Source organism: Delphinus delphis, chromosome 19, assembly GCF_949987515.2.
Source record: "Delphinus delphis chromosome 19, mDelDel1.2, whole genome shotgun sequence".
NCBI classification, from domain to species: domain Eukaryota; kingdom Metazoa; phylum Chordata; class Mammalia; order Artiodactyla; family Delphinidae; genus Delphinus; species Delphinus delphis.
This window is the reverse complement of record NC_082701.1, coordinates 15988545-16007156: the sequence shown is the minus strand read 5'-3', so window position 1 is coordinate 16007156 and position 18612 is coordinate 15988545. Positions and strand designations below refer to the sequence as shown.

Below are 18612 nucleotides of genomic sequence, written 5' to 3'. Positions count from 1 at the left end.
GGGTGGGATAGGGAGGGAGGGTGGGAGGGAGATGCAAGAGGGAGGAGATTTGGGGATATATGTATATGTACAGCTGATTCACTTTGTTATAAAGCAGAAACTAACGCACCATTGTAAAGCAATTATACTCCAATAAAGATGTTAAAAAAAATTGGGGTCTGTATGCTATACTGATACAAGTGAAAGAAAAAAACTCATACTGTGTAATAATACATTTGTTAGAACCATCAATACTGTACTTCAAAAAGCTCTTTTATACCTTGTGTGTTTAGCAAAGAGAAATCATAGTATGTGTCAATCTGGCAGGAGAGGTAGTATGCAGCCAGCCCTTGGGACCTAGGCAAACCCTAGATTCTTCCTCACTGTCAGCACTTGAGGTCATATAAAATGTTTGCAGTGACAATTGTGTATTTGATCATAAGGTGCTTGTTTAGAAATGGAGCATTGTGTAGATAGTAAAAGAGGTATCTAGCTTAAATACATTACGGTTCCTGTCAGTATTGTTATAGTCTTGATTCAAGGAGAGGTATGCCCTGGGTGAACTTCAGCACAGCAGGTTCCAGCAGGAAGGGTGCAGACGCTCTTCACCAAAAGAGTAAGCAGTTTTCTTCCAGTAAACCACTCAGTTAGCTAATACTGAATAAAGAATAGAAGAATATTTTAAGGAGCAAAGAAGAAAGAAGTGAGAAGCTAATGACCTGACGTTTTCAGTTGGGCTGGTTTAGACTTAATCTGCTTGCTCTTACCCCACGGTCAAATGTTGGTTTATTTATGTTTAGGTTTTGTACAGTATTGGAATACTGTGAGGGAAATGATCTGGACTTCTACCTGAAACAGCACAAATTAATGTCGGAGAAAGAGGCCCGATCCATCATCATGCAGATTGTGAATGCTTTAAAGTACTTAAATGAAATAAAACCTCCCATCATACACTATGACCTCAAACCAGGTATGTCTAATTTTTAGGAGACAGTATTGGTAGTATTTCTTTGGTCTTATAAGTGATTTTTAACTTTATAAAGTTAGGGGACTTGGCCGGGGACCAAGAAGGCCTAATAACATCTGACTTTAAATTGCCTGGGTAGTGGGAATAAGAGAGTCCCGGCCACACAGCACTGGGTTTATTAGGAGGGTGGGTTGTATTAAATGCTCTGGAGAAACAATGCCCTTGTCTTAAAGCCAGGGCAGTTCATGATGTCAGTCCGATTAAGAAAGAACTGCTCTGGCAAGCTCAGTTTTGTTTTTTTCCCATTACTCACACTGCATAGCAGTTCCTCTACTCCAAGTCTCTCTGATAAGTGCCCCCCACATTAACAAATTATTTTACACATACGCCTCCCATTTCATTAAATTCCGAGTGGAATTTTCCATCTTTTCTCATGGTTACTATCTAACTTTGATAGTCGCCAGTCGAGTAGAGAGCAATTAGACTTCGTACTTCTGTCTGTTGTCATTTTGAGCTGTTGCTTAGAAGTCTGCCTGTGTTGTCTGTAGACAGCTCTAACCAGCTGAGCTTAGGTGTTGGGAAGATTCCCATTTACCTCCTGGTGGGCACGGTTGTTAACTTTGCTTTCCTCTTCTGATAGCTACATGTTAAATCTCACTATTCACTATTCTTTAATTTTCTAGTATAATTCAAATGACTAAAAAATTCATCACAATGAAGTGATTTTTTAAAAAGATGGCTATTGTGTGATGGGGTTTTCTGTCACTGAATCCATTACATTTTCCTGCCCCAGGAGCTGTAGGTGGCACTGTGGTACTAGCTTAGATTCCCTTGTATGTTTTCTTTGATTCCCCCCGCGCCCCCCTCCGAAACTACTGTCCTAAACAGGGTGGTTAAGAGATCCTTACTGAAAGTTCGGATGTAACTTTCCCACTATTTTTGACCAACCATAGAAGTGATACTTTACTTTGGCCAGTTAATTATTTTTTTCCACTGCTCATAGTGGTGGTTTTGGCACATTAAGCAGGTGATTCTTGGAAAAGAGAAATTTGCCGCCAGACACTTACAACTCTCCCCTAGCATCCAGAGTCCAGATCGTTTTATTCCAGAGATTTAAATGTTTGCTGTTATATGTAAGAGTTTCAGTTCAGTTGTCCTCTTCTTGCCTGTTATTACCTTGGTTTATTTTAATTAGTAAGTTTTTTATTCATGAAGTTTTTTATCTTTTTAGGTAATATTCTTTTAGTAAATGGTACAGCATGTGGAGAGATAAAAATCACAGATTTTGGTCTTTCCAAGATCATGGATGATGATAGCTACAATTCAGTGGATGGCATGGAGCTAACATCACAAGGTGCTGGTACTTACTGGTAGGTACCTGGGAGATTTGTCAAGTTGGCTGATGGAGATGTGGCTGTGCTATACTGAAGTGTTGGTAATTATTAATTAAACTACATCCTGTCTGCTTAGGCAAAAATGCTGTATACCATAGTAGACTTTCCTCTCCAAATATTTACTGTCTTTTCAACAGTTTGACTCTTTGTATTTACATGAATTTGTCTTAATTTTTCTTTCTGTTCTTGAAAAACCATTGAGAAAGAGATTATGTGGGGCCACGTGTTTGAGTTGTTTGTTTCCTCCGTAGGTTTGCCCCTACTGAGTAGATAGAGGATGAGGTTGCTCATGCGTATGTAAAGAATGGCCTTAAATTCTTTTCAGAATTTCAAATGCAGGTCTCTCTCTTCATGAGTTAATGGGATGAGGGATTTGTTTTTAGAGTTGCCTGAGGATGGTGGACTCTCAAGAACTAAGGAGTGATGAAGATTAGGACGTAAAATAACCATAGCATCCCTTGAAATCTAAACAGGAGAACACAAGCATGGTTTACCAAGAAATTTGTCCATTTCTGGCAGCCACGTTCTAAAAGGTTTTGAGCCACATTTCTTCCCGTCTGTTGTCACTCATCTACTCCCCAGCCACCCCACCCCAGCTAGCTCTGCCTGCCTGTTCTATGCCCTATCCTACTCTGCCAAGTATTACTTTTGACAGTGAGAACCATAAAAGATACCTGCAGCTCAGGCATTTGGCTTTGTGATTGTAAAGGCATGTTACCAGAGCTTTCTTTTCACGTCTGCGGCGGCGACACAAAGCCATACATTGCAATGTGTAATTCTGAACATGGGAAAGCCTCCAGTAGCACTAAGGGAGGGGGAATACATACTGTTAAACCCCAGGGTCAGTTGGCCAAGTCACTTATGTTTGAGACTGAAGGGCCCTGGCCCTTAGGAGATTAGTGACTCTCTCGGAATGAGGTTGTTGATCTGAAACAGACAGAGAAGAGGGGGACGTCAGTCCTGGTCTTACCACTCCCATCATATTAAAGAAAGACTCAATCATATCCTGCTAGAAACACCATGTACACAAAATTTCAACTTTCCCTTGCTCCGTATTGTTTGTGGAGATGGTACCTATAGTGAAAATCAGTCCCTAAATTAAAACTTTGAGATTCTAGGTTTAAAATAGAAGCTACATTTACAGTGTTTATTCACTTGGTGGTGGTTGTGGGTTCCTGTCAGTAAATGATACAAAAATATCTGTTGTTGGAAATTCTGGAAGCAGGTCTATACCTCTGCTATATAAATTCACCAGAACTTGGATTTTAGCTTTTCATTTGATAGCTTGTTCTTTTTTAAAGGTAAAGATTTTTCATGTTTAAATTAATTATCTCATTGCTGCCTATTGCTGTATTTGCTAAGCTATAAAATTCAGTGGTTGGAATTTAAATAAAAATATATAATGTTTGGGATTTGCTTCAAAGTAATCTGTTTGGGGGAGGTGGAGAGGGGTGATAAGAGCAAAGATTTGCCGCATCTTGACAATTATTGAAGCTGGATGATGTTTACGATTCTTTCTACTTTAGATCATATTTGAAGATTTTTTTTTCATAATAAAGAGTAAAGTAGAGAGGGAGCTACTGAGAAAATTAATATTATGGGTTTCTATGAAGGTTTAAAAAGTCTCCATATTGGTGTTTATAATCACCATCCTCAATATGTCATCCTCGTATTATGTCCCAGAGACACATAGATAGAATGGGAGGACATAACAGATTTTAAGTGATTGTTTGCGGCATTTGGTTGTTCCAGAATTCTTCTACATGGAATACTACTTTTAAATAAGGAACCCCTAGACTAGGCCTTGAGAATCATTTTTCTCTATGAGGATTTTATCATGATGGCGTATGCAACTTTGTTTGTTTTTTAAATACAATTTAGTGTAGTATCTTAGAACTGTCTTCTACTCGCCCTCCCAGAGTCCTTGATAAGGACTTAGAATGCTTATTATTTGGGTGAAGAACTAGTGTATTTCTTCATTTATAGTTGGGGAAACTGAGTCCTAGAAAGTGATATGCCAGATTTGTACTGTTAAGGGACAGTGTCTATTTGGCCAGATTATTGCTCTGCATTTGGAGAAGTCCAACAACCTCTGTGCTTCCTCACCACAAACAAGAACTTACTTTTTCCCTACTGCTTCCACCAAAGAGTTATAAGTACATTAAAAAAATCATTTTAGAATCAAGGTTCTATTTGTTATTTATCCAAGATCATATTTAAGTTATGTATATCAAAGAATCAAGAACCATGAAAACTTACGGTTCAGGGAGGTTTTAGTGGCATTTGGAAGAGCTGTTCTTTTTATAGATTCTTTGTCTATATTTTTATTTCTTTGCCTTTCTCCCCCACCCCCCTTTGTGAGTTCTCTATCTATATTTTCACTTTTCAATGTGTGTTTTGGCTAAAAGCTTTCATTGTGAAATAATAATCTAGGTCAGTGGTCTTAATCATTTAAAAATGACTGTTAAAAATAAAAAGGAACAACCTGAAACTAAAATTCTTTAAAAAAAAAAAAAAAGCCCATCATCTGAACATTTTCTGCCTCAACTCTTGTGATTCTCTTCCAGCTATACATTTAGATTTTTAGACCAGAAGCACAGCAGGGTTTATAATAGTTTTTCACAGAATTGATTTTGCCAGCATGAAATCTGCAGAAATCAATTTGTTATCTTCAGAATTCTGCCTTCCAGCTGTGCTATGGTGAAGACTCCAGGCAATGAGGAGAAACATATTTATTTCGTTTCCTAAATGCTAAGAGGCACTTACCTTCCACACCATACAATTTGGTGTGGTTGGCTGTCCAGCTAGTCTTTTTAGAGGCCAGGGGTGGGTGGGGAAGGAACGAATTCAGATGAGGATTGAGTTGGGCTAATAACTAGTAGTTTGTTTGGCTTTTTATGCACTATTGTTAGTCTCCCATAAGCCCCTGATCACTCTTAAAGTAGGGAATGTAAAATATCCTTTCATAATATGAACTTCAATGTCACCATTGACTATAATTGTAGTTATTTTTAGTCTAGATTTCCAAAAGAGGCTACCTTAAGAAGACAGAATAGCCACTCCCCTCAGAGATTTGTACTGGGTCCTGAATTCATTTGGACTTTTAAAGGAGTAATTTATTTTGGAGACATCTTCTTCTGCCAGCCTGAAAGGAAATCACACCACTTCTAGTTGTATTTTAATGTTTGTTGCTGCAGCTGTCATAAAAGGGAGTGCACTTCTTTTGTGCTCCCTCTCCTTTTAAAAACTTGTTGAATGACACCTGTATTAGGCACAGCACTGGGAAAGGAGGCTGGGGTGGGTAAAGTAGGAACTAGGGACAATATTCACCTCTGTCCGTAAGTAAGAAACATGTATTTTAAGGCTTTATAATAGGACATTGCTGCCTCCTTAAGTTAGAGTGTCTTTTCATCTACTTTATCCAGATGGGTCTAAGTTGGCTTTTCAACTGTTAAGATTCAGATATTTTTATTTCTAACAGGGTCTTTATTTTGCCTTTTTGTAAATGTCTTAGATTTATACAGTCTTTTTTCTAAGAATTTTTATTTCCCTTTTGTCCCAGGTATTTACCACCAGAGTGTTTTGTGGTTGGGAAAGAACCACCAAAGATCTCAAATAAAGTCGACGTCTGGTCAGTGGGTGTGATCTTCTACCAGTGTCTTTATGGAAGGAAGGTAATGAAGACAGTTGGATGTGGTGGCTTCTGTCTTAGGTGGTGCATGTACACGGTGGCATTGTGTGGATTATTCTCTTGGAGTTAAACATTGGGTTATACAGAATGGAATCCTGAAAGTTGTGGTTGGAAGAAAATACAGACTTTAATTATAAAAGCTTTATGCATAAGCAGAAATTTTCAGGCCCAGGGCACCTAATGAATTCTGCGGAGCTGTTGAAGACATGCATTTTTTGCTGTTCTCAGATCCAGTCTATGTTTTGATTCTGATAATATGTACAGGGAAAAATAGTTACTAAAGTATACAGTCTTCCCAAGAGCCATTCTTAAGGGTCCCAAGAATTGAAACTTGAAAAATCTGCAAGGCTTCTTATTGCCAACCACCCCATTAGTTAGAGCTATTATTAATAAAAGCATGCTTTGTATTTCTGTACCGGGTAGGTGACATCAGAAAGTACTCATTGTCTGTTACTTCTGGTAAAGGTGATATATTATTTGCGTAAGTAAAAATGTAGATGGTAAACTACATCTAATGAATTGTCACATTTGTGTTTTCCTTATGAGCATAATATCTTGTATAAATGTATATATTGGGATCCAGTTGTATGTTTATATTCTTATTTCTGCTACCGGGGTGTTTGTGTGTTTTAGCGTTCCCCACTGGGCTGTGGGTTTAAGCCATTTGGGAGTTCTACAACTCCCTTAGACTCCTAATATTTTGATTACAATCTCCAGACCAAATTCTTAATTCAGATCTCAGCTTCCTCTTTAACTTCTCCTTGGGTTTGTTTCTTTATTGTACCTATCTAATGTGGGGAAACTATTCAGAACTAATAGGGTTTAATTATCATTTATACTCTGATATTGTGGAAGTGCTGCTGATAATAGTAGTAGAGGTTATCTAGAAAGAATCGTGATCTCAGTAGAAACACTGTAGAGATGACACTAGGTGTGAACTTATTTTTTTAGGAGTTTATTAGAAGATAGCAATTTGTGGCACAGATGAAGCCACTCACTGAGTAGCCCCGACTCTGTTTTTTCCCCACTTTGTTGGTACCCCTCTCCTCTTTCACTTCCTTTCCATTTCTTCATCTGTGTCTCGGGTCTGTCAGCGGCACACATATATATTACTTAAGCCCACAGGTATCACTCAGGGCAAAAGAGGTTGCTGGTTCTTGCTCTGAATCTTCTTTATCTTTGCTGTAAGCAAAGCTTAGCAGAGGTGTTGTGATATAGCAGATGCTGCTTCTGGTCCCAGCTCTGCCTTAACCTAGATGTTGGAATTTGAGCAAGTTACTTAAGCTCTGAGCCTTTCCATCCATTGTCTATAAAATGAGAGAATTAGAGGAGATCATCTCCAAAGTTCATTCTAGCAGTTCTTGTTGAGATGTGTCTTCTCCTTTCCTTTCTCTTTGGTTTTGAATTGTGTTCTCTCTCTCAATTAATTAATTAATTTAAGGTTGCGTCAGGTCTTCGTTGCTGCATGTGGGCTTTTCTCTAGTTGTGGTGAGCGGGGGCTACTCTTGGTTGTGGTGTGTGAGCTTTTCATTGCGGTGGCTTCTCTTGTTGCGGAGCACAAGCTCTAGGCGTGCAGGCTTCAGTAGTTGTGGCACGTGGGCTCAGTAGTTGTGGCTTGCGGGCTCTAGAGCGCAGGCTCAGTAGTTGTGGCGCACAGGCTTAGTTGCTCCGCGGCCTGTGGGATCTTCCCGGACCAGGGCTCAAACCCGTGTCCCCTGCATTGGCAGGCAGATTCCTAACCACTGTGCCACCTGGGAAGTCTGTGTTCTCTCTAATTTTAACCAGAGGCATACCTTTGTTTGTTTTGTTTTTATATGATAGCCTTTTGGCCATAACCAGTCCCAGCAAGACATTCTACAAGAAAATACTATCCTCAAAGCTACTGAAGTGCAGTTCCCGCCAAAGCCAGTAGTAACACCCGAAGCAAAGGTAAGTTTTGATCCATTGGCCAGCAGAAATGTCTGCTTTGCTTTCTCTATTATTTCTCTGGGTAATTTGTCCAACCCCTACCTTCTTCTTCCCCTCTCTTCCCACAACAAACATTTATTGGGTGCCTATTAAGTACTAGACACTGTTCTAGGTAGTGGAAGGAGCTGTGACTGTGTGGCAGTGAACTGCACAGACAAGGTCCCTATACTTACGGAGTTTACATTTTACTAGGTGAGACGAACAATAACTAAAAATGAATACGTTTCAGGTGGTGATAAATGTTTTGAAGAAAGCAAATTGGAGTAAGGGAGTAGAGAGGGGGGAACCCATGGTCGGGGAAGGCCTCAGTGATGAAGTGACTTTTTTGAACAGTCTTGACTGATGTGAAGGTGGGAGCCATGTATAGATTTGGGAGAAGAATATTCTGAGCAGAGAGAAGTGAATAAAGCTCAGATGTGAGTGTGAGCTTAGCAGGTCCACAGAGCAGGCTGAGCAGAGGGGAGAGTAGTAGGAGAGGCAGCAGGATAGATTGTAAACTGATGGAAGGCAGTTGAAGGTTTTAATCAGGGCAACTTTGTGATCTGATTACTGTTTCAAAAGCCTGCCCTGGAAGCTGTGTAGAGGGAAAGTTCAAGGCAAAAGGAGTTTATTTGATTGGTGTCCATCCCAAGAAAACCTTCCAGCTCCAGGTATCTCACTAAGAAAGCTTAATTTTTTTTTTTTTTTTTTTTTTTTTTTGCGGTACGCAGGCCTCTCACTGTTGTGGCCTCTCCCGTTGCGGAGCACAGGCTCTAGACACGCAGGCTCAGCGGCCATGGCTCACAGGCCCAGCCGCTCTGCGGCATGTGGGATCTTCCCGGACCAGGGCACGAACCCGTGTCCCCTGCATTGGCAGGCGGACTCTCAACCACTGCGCCACCAGGGAAGCCCAGAAAGCTTAATTTTTAAAGGCCAAGGATCCTTATGTTCATTTCTGTTAATTTGTTATTTTCCAAATGCTTTAATAAAGCAACTATGTGTAGGTGTCTTTGCTTTTGAAAAACCAGGAATTTTATTAATTAAACATGAAAAAAATAGAAAATCAGTAGTTCATTTTATGTTTTAGATATATTAAAATAGACTTTACTTTTCAGAGCAGTTTTAGATTCACAGCAAAACTGAGTGGAACATAAAGCATTGCCATATACTCCCTGCTGACGCAGCCACCCCATCCGCGGATGCACAGCCTTCCCCCTGTCAGCATCCTGCACCAGAGTGGTACATCTGCTACGATCAATGGACCTACATCCAGGCATCATTACCACCCGAATGTAAAGGATGGACTTTGGATGATAATATTTTAGATTTTTTTAAATTGATTCAATTTAAAAGAATTATGTTATAAGGCTGTGATTAAATAGAACTGTCTGGTTAAGAAATAGGAGAAGACAGATAATCTACGTAAGGGCCTTTGTGTTTAAAATTGTAGAAACTGAGGCTACATAGCTCTTCGTACCTAGCACAAAGGAAACCTCCATGTTGGTAGTGAATTAGGATTCCGAATCAGTAAGTTTTTATGTCTGCAGTACTCTTGAGGAGACAAGTCCTGTTCAGGTTTTCCTTTACTACTTAGATGTAGTAGTGCCTGATCATTTGCCTGCTGATCTTTCAGGGAAAAATAAGATACACCGAGAAAGCATTTACCCATCTGTGGCACACCGCAGTGTTAGTCAGTATTGGTCTCCTCACCCTGCACGTGGTGATAGTTTGTAACTACAGTTTCCACTTCCTCAGGAAGTTCACACGAGACCGTGGTTTGTAGATGCAGAACTATGAAGTTGTACTGTGCCCGTGCACATCAGCCGAGGCAGAGAGGGGGAGTTTTGCGCTGGTCTTTGTGCTTTGGGGAGAGAGATCTTTAGAGGTCGTGCCCTGTGCCCCCTCGGGAATGGCTCAGGCACCTTCGCTGGGGAAGGAACCAGCGGCCACAGAGAGATGCTGCGTCTGGCACGTCTCTCCTGGGTCTGCCTAGTGGTTTCCAGGCAAGGCCCTAAAGCCCCTTCTCTTTAGGAGACGTTTGTTCTGGGCCCTGGCAGCTGCTACAGAACCTCCTGGGTTCCCTCTTGGGGTGCCAGGATCATCTGCTTCAGGCTTCTTCAAGAAACTTTCCTTTCAGGCGTTTATTCGACGATGCTTGGCCTACCGAAAGGAGGACCGCATCGACGTCCAGCAGTTGGCCTGTGACCCCTACTTGCTTCCTCACATCCGAAAGTCGGTCTCCACAAGTAGCCCTGCTGGAGCTGCTATTGCATCAACCTCTGGGGCGTCCAATAACAGTTCTTCGAATTGAGACCCACTCCTAGCCACAAACTGTTCAACACACACAAAGTGGACTAATGGCATTCAGCAGCGGGTTTGGAACATAGCGAATCCAAATGGATCTCATGAAACCTGTACCAGGTGCTTTTATTTTCTTGCTTTTTTTCCCATCCATAGAGCATGACAGCATCGATTCTCATTGAGGAGAAACCTTGGGCAACTCTGGCCAGGCTTCGTAGGAAAAGGCCCCGCCCAAGGTTCCGGCGTCAACGGCCACTGCGTGTGGCTGCTCTGAGTGAGGAAAAAATTAAAAAGAAAAACTGGTTCCATGTACTGTGAACTTGAAAACATGCAGACTCAGGGGGGGGTCCCTGATGCAGTGCTTCAGATGAAGAATGTGGACTTGAAAATACAAGACTGGGCTAGTCCAGTGTCTATATTTAAACTTGTTCTTTTCTTTTAATAAAGTTTAGGTAACATCTCCTGAAAAGCTTGTAGCACAAAGGCTCGGCTGGGGATGGTGTTTGACTTCGGAGGAAAAAAAGTTGCTCTTGCCTGTTAAAGGCACTAGAGTTAGTGTTTTATCCCTAAATAACTTCAGTTTTTAAAAACATGCAGCTTCCCTCCCCCCTTTTTTATTTTTGAAAGAATACATTTGGTCATAAAGTGAAACCCGTATTAGCAAGTACGTGGCAATGTTCATTCCAGCCAGATGCAGCTTTCTCCTCCGTCTGGTCTCCTGTTTGCAATTGCTTCCCTCATCTCAGTAGGGAAAAAATTGAGTGGGAGTACTGAGATGTGTGGGGTTTTGCCATTGGACAAAGAATGAGGCTAGAACTCTGCAGCTTGGAGTCTCTCTAGGTTTTCAGCTATTTCTTCACAATTTGAACACTTGACGGTTGTCCCTTTTAATTTATTTGAAGTGCTATTTTTTTAAATAAAGGTTCATCTGTCCATGCAGTCCTCTTGGATTCTCTGAATGTAGTAACTATTGAAACTGTTCCAAAGGTAGGCAGAAAATGGGCTAGGGAGCCCGATGCTCCAGGGATCAGGAGTCCCACCCACAGTCTCGTGTGTGCTTGCTAAATGGTGTACATTTCTTGTTAACCGTGATATTAAAACTTGATCAGCACATAAGCTTTCCTCTGTTAGATCTTTTGGCAGGAAACAACCTCCAAACCCCTAAATTTTGTGGGTGTGTGCTGGTGTGTGTGTCTGTGTGTGCGTGTGCACACACACACTTTGTCTAACTCACTTTAATAGATTCATTGAGTGAAGTTAAAAAATAATCTCAAAGGAAATAGGTATTTCAAATATGAACATTCTCTTGGAACTAATTTTTTAAAAATTTGGTTGTTTCTGAGATGTATGATCAACTGAAGATGGAGCTGAAATGGGAGCTGCATGGCCCCACTGTGCCCTTGAAACAGCAGAGCACTCGACAGTACAGGGGGAAGGAGGCCAGAGTCTGAACATGTGGTAGCCAGCTTGGAATGTTACTGACATATGTGGCAAAAGGGCTCAGCCAGAAATATTTAAAGATGCAGCATTCAGGCATCTGAGTTCCCTAGGCAGGGGGGAGGGCAGTCAGGAAGGGTAGAGAGCTCTCAAATGACTCATGACTAGTATTTCTTTTACATGTGAAAAATGCCAGTAGTGACACATTTTCTAGGACCTTTGTTTGTTTTGTGGACCTGCCCCACTCTCCCCAGTGTCAGGAGATCTTAAGGGACGTTGGAGTGTTCCATATTGGAGAGAGGTTCACGGATGTATTGTCCTGTGGAACTCTGAAGGGAAGGAAGTCAGCTCCAGAGTCCTTGTTGCCCCTAGCTTTCCAAAGCGATTTTATTGCAATACATGTATTTATACACATGTGTGTATCGTACCTTTTTTTAAAACCATTACTTTCAAGCTGCTAATCAGAATACCCATGGGGTCTCAAAGGTTGAGCACAACACTGAAAGGATGGTGTCTGTATATGTGAAAAGATGGATGAAGTTGAGACCATGTTTAAACTTACTCAAGATAATTAAGTTCTGTTCCTCTATTCTTCCCTCTCATTCAGTGATCCCATCTCATTCAATGAAGTGTTTAATTTTTAACTTTCTTTTAAGGATGAAGGAATGCTGCATCTTTAAGACTTCCCTCTAACTTCCTGCCTCCTTTCCCCCAAGTTCTTATGAGTGAAGCTGTAGGACTTTATTTGGTGATCTACCTTTTCTACCCTCATTTTGAAGAAGGGATGCCCTCTCTTCTTGCTTTTATTGGGTCTAGGGCTTGTTTGGAGCTGATTGGGCTTGGTTGAGTCTGGCCAAGGCCTCTTTCCACTGCATGGATAAGCCCCAGGGAACATGCAGAATGTTGACCTTTTCTAGAGTTGTAAGTAACCAGTGAAATCACTAAGTGGAGTTCTTCCATGACATATTTTGTTAATATGGGTTTCACTTTTTCCAAGGATAATCCCTCATTGCCACAATGTTGATTTACTTTAAACAATGACAGAAAAATGTGTACTAATTTGTAATTAAATCCAGCCAGACTGTTGGCTTTTCCCAATTTGGGGGGTGGGGAAAATATTAAAATAAGTTTTAAGAAGTGATTTCCCAGCCTCTTGATTTTACTCTAGTCTCCAGCTTCACACGGGGCCCTTACCACCTAGAGTATAGCTAGAGGAATCCTGGCAGCTGGCAGAGTCCCAGTGGACGTTGCATGCATGATGGGAGTGTGGGATTCATGCAACATGTTTTATACCCCTGATGTGCCAACAGCTAGGCTTGTGGGTGGGAATACAGCAATGAACAGAATGGGGAAGGCCCAGCCATGACCATGAGCTCACCATTCAGGGGTAAAGGCACTGGGCCCCAGGAAGGGATGGAATACAGGGGTCGAGGAGAAGGACTTGGGCTCTGAATCTTCCATCGTGACATGGGCAGCTTTAAATAGAGAATCGCCAGTCAGAGCCGTACGCACCCCACCCTGCGGCTGACCTGGACACATCTGCTGTCCTTTTTTAGAGGGTTTGTTTCTTGCCTGCTTTCTAGTCCAGGAAAGACAGGGTTTCCTCCAGCTGAGAAGATTAGCAGTCAAGGAGCTCTTGTGTTTCTTAATTTAGAAAATAACTGTCCTTAAACATAGTTATCTCCTTGAATCCTAGAGCTAGAAGCAAGCTTTGGGTCCAGCTCCTTGCTCCTAAGAAGGCGAAGTTTACAACTAACTCGACCCACCTTTGGCAATCTTTTGCTTTCTGAGAATCTTTTCCTTCTCTGCATTACTCATCATTCCAATCACTCAAGCCCTCTTCGTCTGTAATTAAAATCCACGTGGGGTTAAGTGGGAGAGAGACATGGTGCACAAACTAGCTGTTCTGTTTTAGTTTCTTAAGGCAGAATCACCTAGAGGTTAAGAGCCTGGGCTTTAGAATTAGGTCTGGTTCAAATCCCCCTTCTGCAAGCTTCAGGAATATCTCTTGGCATGGTTATAGTGAGGAGTAGAAATAAGGTGTTTGAAGTACCTGGCACATAAGAGGGAAATCAGAAAGTGTGGTTTGACAGAGATCACAGGATTTAGTGAGACTCCCAGGTTTGCTGGTTGAGGTTCAGAGCCTTTCTACTGTCCAGGTTGTCAGGAGATTTTGTCTGGAGCAACGATGTAGACCCTTCAGCAGCCTTCCTCTCTTGCTTGAGATTCAATATCAACCTCTATTCTACAAGGTCAGCAGCCTCCTCTTACCCTGCATCCAAGACTGCTTCTGGCTGAGTGTGGGAGGAGGCGTTTTATAGGCCAGTGTGGCCACGAGTCCAGCAGCATCAGCATCACCTGGGAACCTGTTAAGAATGTATGTTCTCAGCTGCCCCCCTCCCATTATCTGTCTCCCAGATGGCATAAGCACTGAAGGTCACAAGCCCTACTGACCTTATCATCCACCCCAGCAAGGGGGCAGCTGGAGGGTGGCTCTCAGGACTTGTCTAAACTCACCCAGCTGGAAGACAGAGGTGGCTTTGTTTTATTTTTTGTGTTGGGGATAAAAATCTGCTTTAAGCTCTGGGCTGTCCTAGGACCAGATGTCATTTATATGCCCTTTTATACGCTTATACTGGTGCCTTGGTACCTAACAGTATACTCAAGAATCATTCACTCCTTCAGGCAAAGCTTCTTACCTTTGGCCTTCTCTTAAGATATATGTAACAACTCATCAGTTCCTTCTTGTGAATTAATTTATCACATTTTTCTTTTATCTGAGGGGTCCAGGGCTGCAGGAGGATTGAGACCTGGGTCTGCTTATGAATCCAGCCTGGTAATCTGGATCCGGGCCGAGGAGATCCTGGGGCTGATCTGCAGCTCCTTGGAAGGGCTCTGGGGAGGAGAGAGTTGCAGAGAGATCGTGGGGAGAGGAGGTGGGACTCTGGCCGATGCCAAGCTCTGTGGGTGGGTTGGGGGAACCTGCCAGAGGCTAGGAAAACAGGCAGGCCCGGGAGCAGGTCTGGGACATGGTAGGGGCAAGGAATAAAGAGCTCTATTGTGCCGGGGAAGCTCGCAGGGCCTGAGACAGGCTGGCCGGCGGAGGGGGCGTGTGTGGTGCTGGGCAAGAGACCACGTGGTGTGCAGGGGTCAGAGAGCGGCAGGCCACCGGTCAGGCCTGGGTGTGGCGGTAAGTGCCTGGCCAGAGAACTGTGGTAACCTCAACCTCCTTGGCCTCCAGGCACAGCCTGCCACTGTGGTGGCCTCCTGTGCTGTCCCAGCCTTTGCACCCCCAAGGCAGCTTGGGGGAGGAGCTGCAGAAGGAGGTATCAGCAAACAGAAGGGGCTTTCGCACTGCTACTTTGCAGAGAAGTTCCTCAGCTGTGTTGCTTCATAGAAGCATCTCGCTGATGTTATATATGAGGAAACCAAAGCCCAGATTGATTTGGCGACTGGTAGTAGGTAGGTAGAGCAGGATCAAAGGGGAGGGACTGCAGGCTTGAACATTTTGTGAGGTGGATTCTCTGAGTGCCATCTTGGGGCAGAGAGCATTGGAGCTGAAGGCTGCACCTTGGCGCCCAGCCGGAAGCATATCTTTCTCTAATCTTGGGTTCCACTGCCCCAGGGCTCCCTTCACTGAGTAACCCCTCCCTCAGGGCTAGCCCTTAGAAATCTACTTGGAGACCCAGCTGGCTTGGGCAGCAGCCCTGCCTCTGCTGTCCTGAGCTAGAAGTGAAGTTAGGTGGGAAGAAGGGGCCATGGTTTCCCAGAACATCCCTGCCTCAGGTTCCCTAAGCCCTCTTATCGTGTCATCTTGCTTTGTAGATGAGGCAGTGAAAAATTCTGTAACTCCCTGTCCCTGTGTCCTAACTGACAAGTGGGAATCAGACCCTTTGCCTTGACTGCTCACGGTCACTGTAAGTCTTGAAGGGGGTGAGAGATGTAAAGATGTTTTCAGCAACTGAAAAAGTAAAAAGGAGAGGGTGTTGCTAGATGCCTCCTCTGCGTCACAGGGGCCCTTGGAGAGGTGTCTGCAAGACACAGAGGGCCCTCCAGTGCAGGTGGGCCCTGGCCTGTTTCTAGAAGGAAGACTGTCCTAGAGTCAGACTCAGCCCTGTGCCCTAAGAAAAGGGCGTGCATGAAAAGGAAGGTCTTTCCCTACAAATTAATTTCAGGAGCCATTGCTTCTTCGCATCTACAGACACCCAGAACCCTCCCCACAACCTTAATGCTAACACTGCTCCTCAGCCCACGTGAACCAGACAAAACTGGACCTGGTTTTGGTATCTGATAAAACAAGACAACAGGGGAGCTCCTAGTGAAGACTGCATGCTCTGCGACCCTGGGCCAGGCACTCACACACTCTGAGCTACAGTTGTCACAGCTCTAAACTTCATGCATCCACTCAAAACACTTCTCTTGAGAGCTTTCTGTTTCTAATATGTTGGGCTAGGCTGTGTGGGATGTAAAAAGGTACATCAGACTTGGCTCCTGCGTTATCATATAGTAGCTGCATGTAATAAATGTAAGCTTGGAGCTGATGAATTCCGTAAGAGTGAGATGAGGTGCCTGGGGATTCGGGAGATGGCGTTGAACTGGGCTTTGAAGAATGGGCACAATGAAAGAGAGTGAGGAAGGGCAGTGTTCGCAGCAAAGGGTCCTTCACCCATTCTGTGCTCTTGCCATGAAGTGTCTGTCATGCCTAGATCTCTCCCTGCACTCTCATGCCTCCAGGACTTGGTCATCTGAGCATCTTTGAAAACTCAGCTCAAGCGTCCCCTGCAGCCTTCCTTTCTCTGGGCTCTCACAGCACCTTGAACAACTCTCCCTTACTTCTCTGCCTTGTCGTGTGTGTGTGTGTGAGCCCAGGGCATGGCTAAAGGAACATCGGGTCGTCGGCCTGCTGAAGCACAGTTCCTGGAAGGGGAAGTTGGGCTGGACAGGTGGGGGTGAGAGACCGATGAGAGACCGAGGAGGAGGTCGGGGCAGTGTGTTGGATGCAGGTCTTTGGTCAGGGAGTGAGCAGATCGGAGCTGGGCAGGGACAGCCAGGGAGACTGTGTAGCTGGTTCCAGGTCTTCAACAGCAGTATTTGTCAAATTTCTTTGATGGCAAGCCACAAAAAGAAACCCTTAACACCTCAACCCAACGCACATTTCCCAGACTAGAGCTTGGCTCATGTGCAATGCACTGATACCGTTTGACTTCATCTTAAAAATGCTGGTCACCAGCCACTGGTGCCCCAGTCTGTGCTTGCTGCTGCTTCGCTGGGGGCTGTGGAAGGGTCTGGCCGGTCTCTTGCAGCTGGAGTGTGGGTGCCGGGCCAGCTGGGTGCAGCCACCTGCATGCGGGGCTCTGTTCCGCCAGGGGAGGCTCTGCCTTTGGTCAGGATCAGGGAGGAACTGGGCCCAGCCCTGCATTCGGAGGGTCAAGTTCGGAGACTGGAGAAAACCTCATCCTGCCTGTCCTTCCTGAGTTGGGAATTGGGAGTCAGGAGCTCCCTCCTGAAGCCTCAGGTGACCTCTTGAAGAGAGGGATGCAGAAGCTGCTGGCCCAGCCAGAGCTGTGGAGCAGAGCAGGCCTCGACTCCTGGCTTGCCCTGTCCTCAGTGCAAGGAGACAGGCTAAGAGGCCCTGCACCTCCAGGTTGGGAGAGCGCCCCGTAGAGCAGACAGGGTGATGCGACATCCCTCTCTGCCTGCTCTGGCACCAGCTGGGCAGGGCAGTAGAAGGAAGGTTTTGGGAACTGCATCCTTCAGCTCAGCTCTGTCGCCCCCTCCCGTTTGTGGCGGTGCCTCAGGCCAACCTCTACCCCTCTCTCAGCCTCCATTGGCCAGCTTGTTTCTGACCTGCTGAAGCCTCCTGAGGAGACACAGGAGCCAGTGAGGATCCTGGAGGCATTGGATTTGTAAGCCCCCTGCTCTGAGCTTGCTCTGGGGCCCTGCTGTTAGCTGTGGGCATCACTGTGGTGACTCCTCCAACTGGGAGGCACATCCAGATTAGATGATGGGGAGGAAGTCTGCATGCCCTGCTTCCTGGAAGGGGTCATGAGGTGATTATCTCCTGTTTCCTGGGGAAGAAAAAGCTGGGGTTTGGAGTCCCTTCAAAGGAAGTTTTCTAATCCAGGCCTCGGGCTCGAAGTGAGAGGATACAAACTCAGCGGCCCTTTTGGGAGTGGAGGGCCCTTCTCAGTGTCCTCCAATAAGAGGGAGTAAAGGAAAGAACCTAGGGAGAGTGGGCAGACTTGTTTTTAGGTTATATTTGTGGCCATGATGGGGTAGACCAGGAGAAGACAGACAGCCATAAACTTTCCCAGTTATGTGGATGTTGGAGAAAATTTTTTTTTCTTTTTTAAATTTATTTTTGGCTGTGTTGGGTCTTCGTTGCTGCACGCGGGCCTTCTGTAACTGTGGTGAGCGGGGGCTACTCTTCGTTGCGGTGCGCAGGCTTCTCATCGTGGTAGTTTCTCTTGCTGCAGAGCACAGGCTGTAGGCGCGCGGGCTTCAGTAGTTGTGGCATGCGGGCTCAGTAGTTGTGGCGCGTGGGCTTAGTCACTCTGCAGCATGTGGGATCTTCCCGGACCAGGGCTCGAACCTGTGTCCCCTGCATTGGCAGGCAGGTTCTTAACCACTGTGCCACCAGGGAAGTCCTGGGAGAAATAATAGTTCTTTTAGGTTAACTGTCCCAAGATCATGCAGCTGGATGAGGTGGAGCCAAACCTTGAAACTTGGGTGTGTCTGAACCCCAAGCCTGCCTTCTTCCTTCCGTCTCTGGTCCTCAGTGCTGCGGACAAGGGGGGACTCAAAGGGCAGATTGCCTGAGTGGAGAGCCAAGGGTTTGAGGTGCAGGAGCCCAGGGAGAAGGCGGAAGGGTTGGGATCTGCCCAGACCAGCCCCAG

The 18612-nt window shown here is 44.6% G+C and overlaps 1 protein-coding gene across 4 annotated transcripts in view; it reads left to right on the top strand.

Annotated features, from left to right (window-relative positions):
* The window catches only part of TLK2 (tousled like kinase 2), a 103118-nt gene extending 90243 nt beyond the window's left edge, over nt 1–12875 (top strand). For all 4 annotated transcript variants that reach the window (XM_059996621.1, XM_059996620.1, XM_059996619.1 and 1 more), the window contains 5 exons: nt 780–949; nt 2178–2316; nt 5903–6014; nt 7853–7960; nt 10116–12875. In XM_059996621.1, the coding sequence (XP_059852604.1) occupies nt 780–949; nt 2178–2316; nt 5903–6014; nt 7853–7960; nt 10116–10289 (703 nt within the window). In that variant the 3' untranslated portion in view covers nt 10290–12875. The remainder of the gene's footprint in view (nt 1–779; nt 950–2177; nt 2317–5902; nt 6015–7852; nt 7961–10115) is intronic.
* Nucleotides 12876–18612: the final 5737 nt, after the last annotated feature.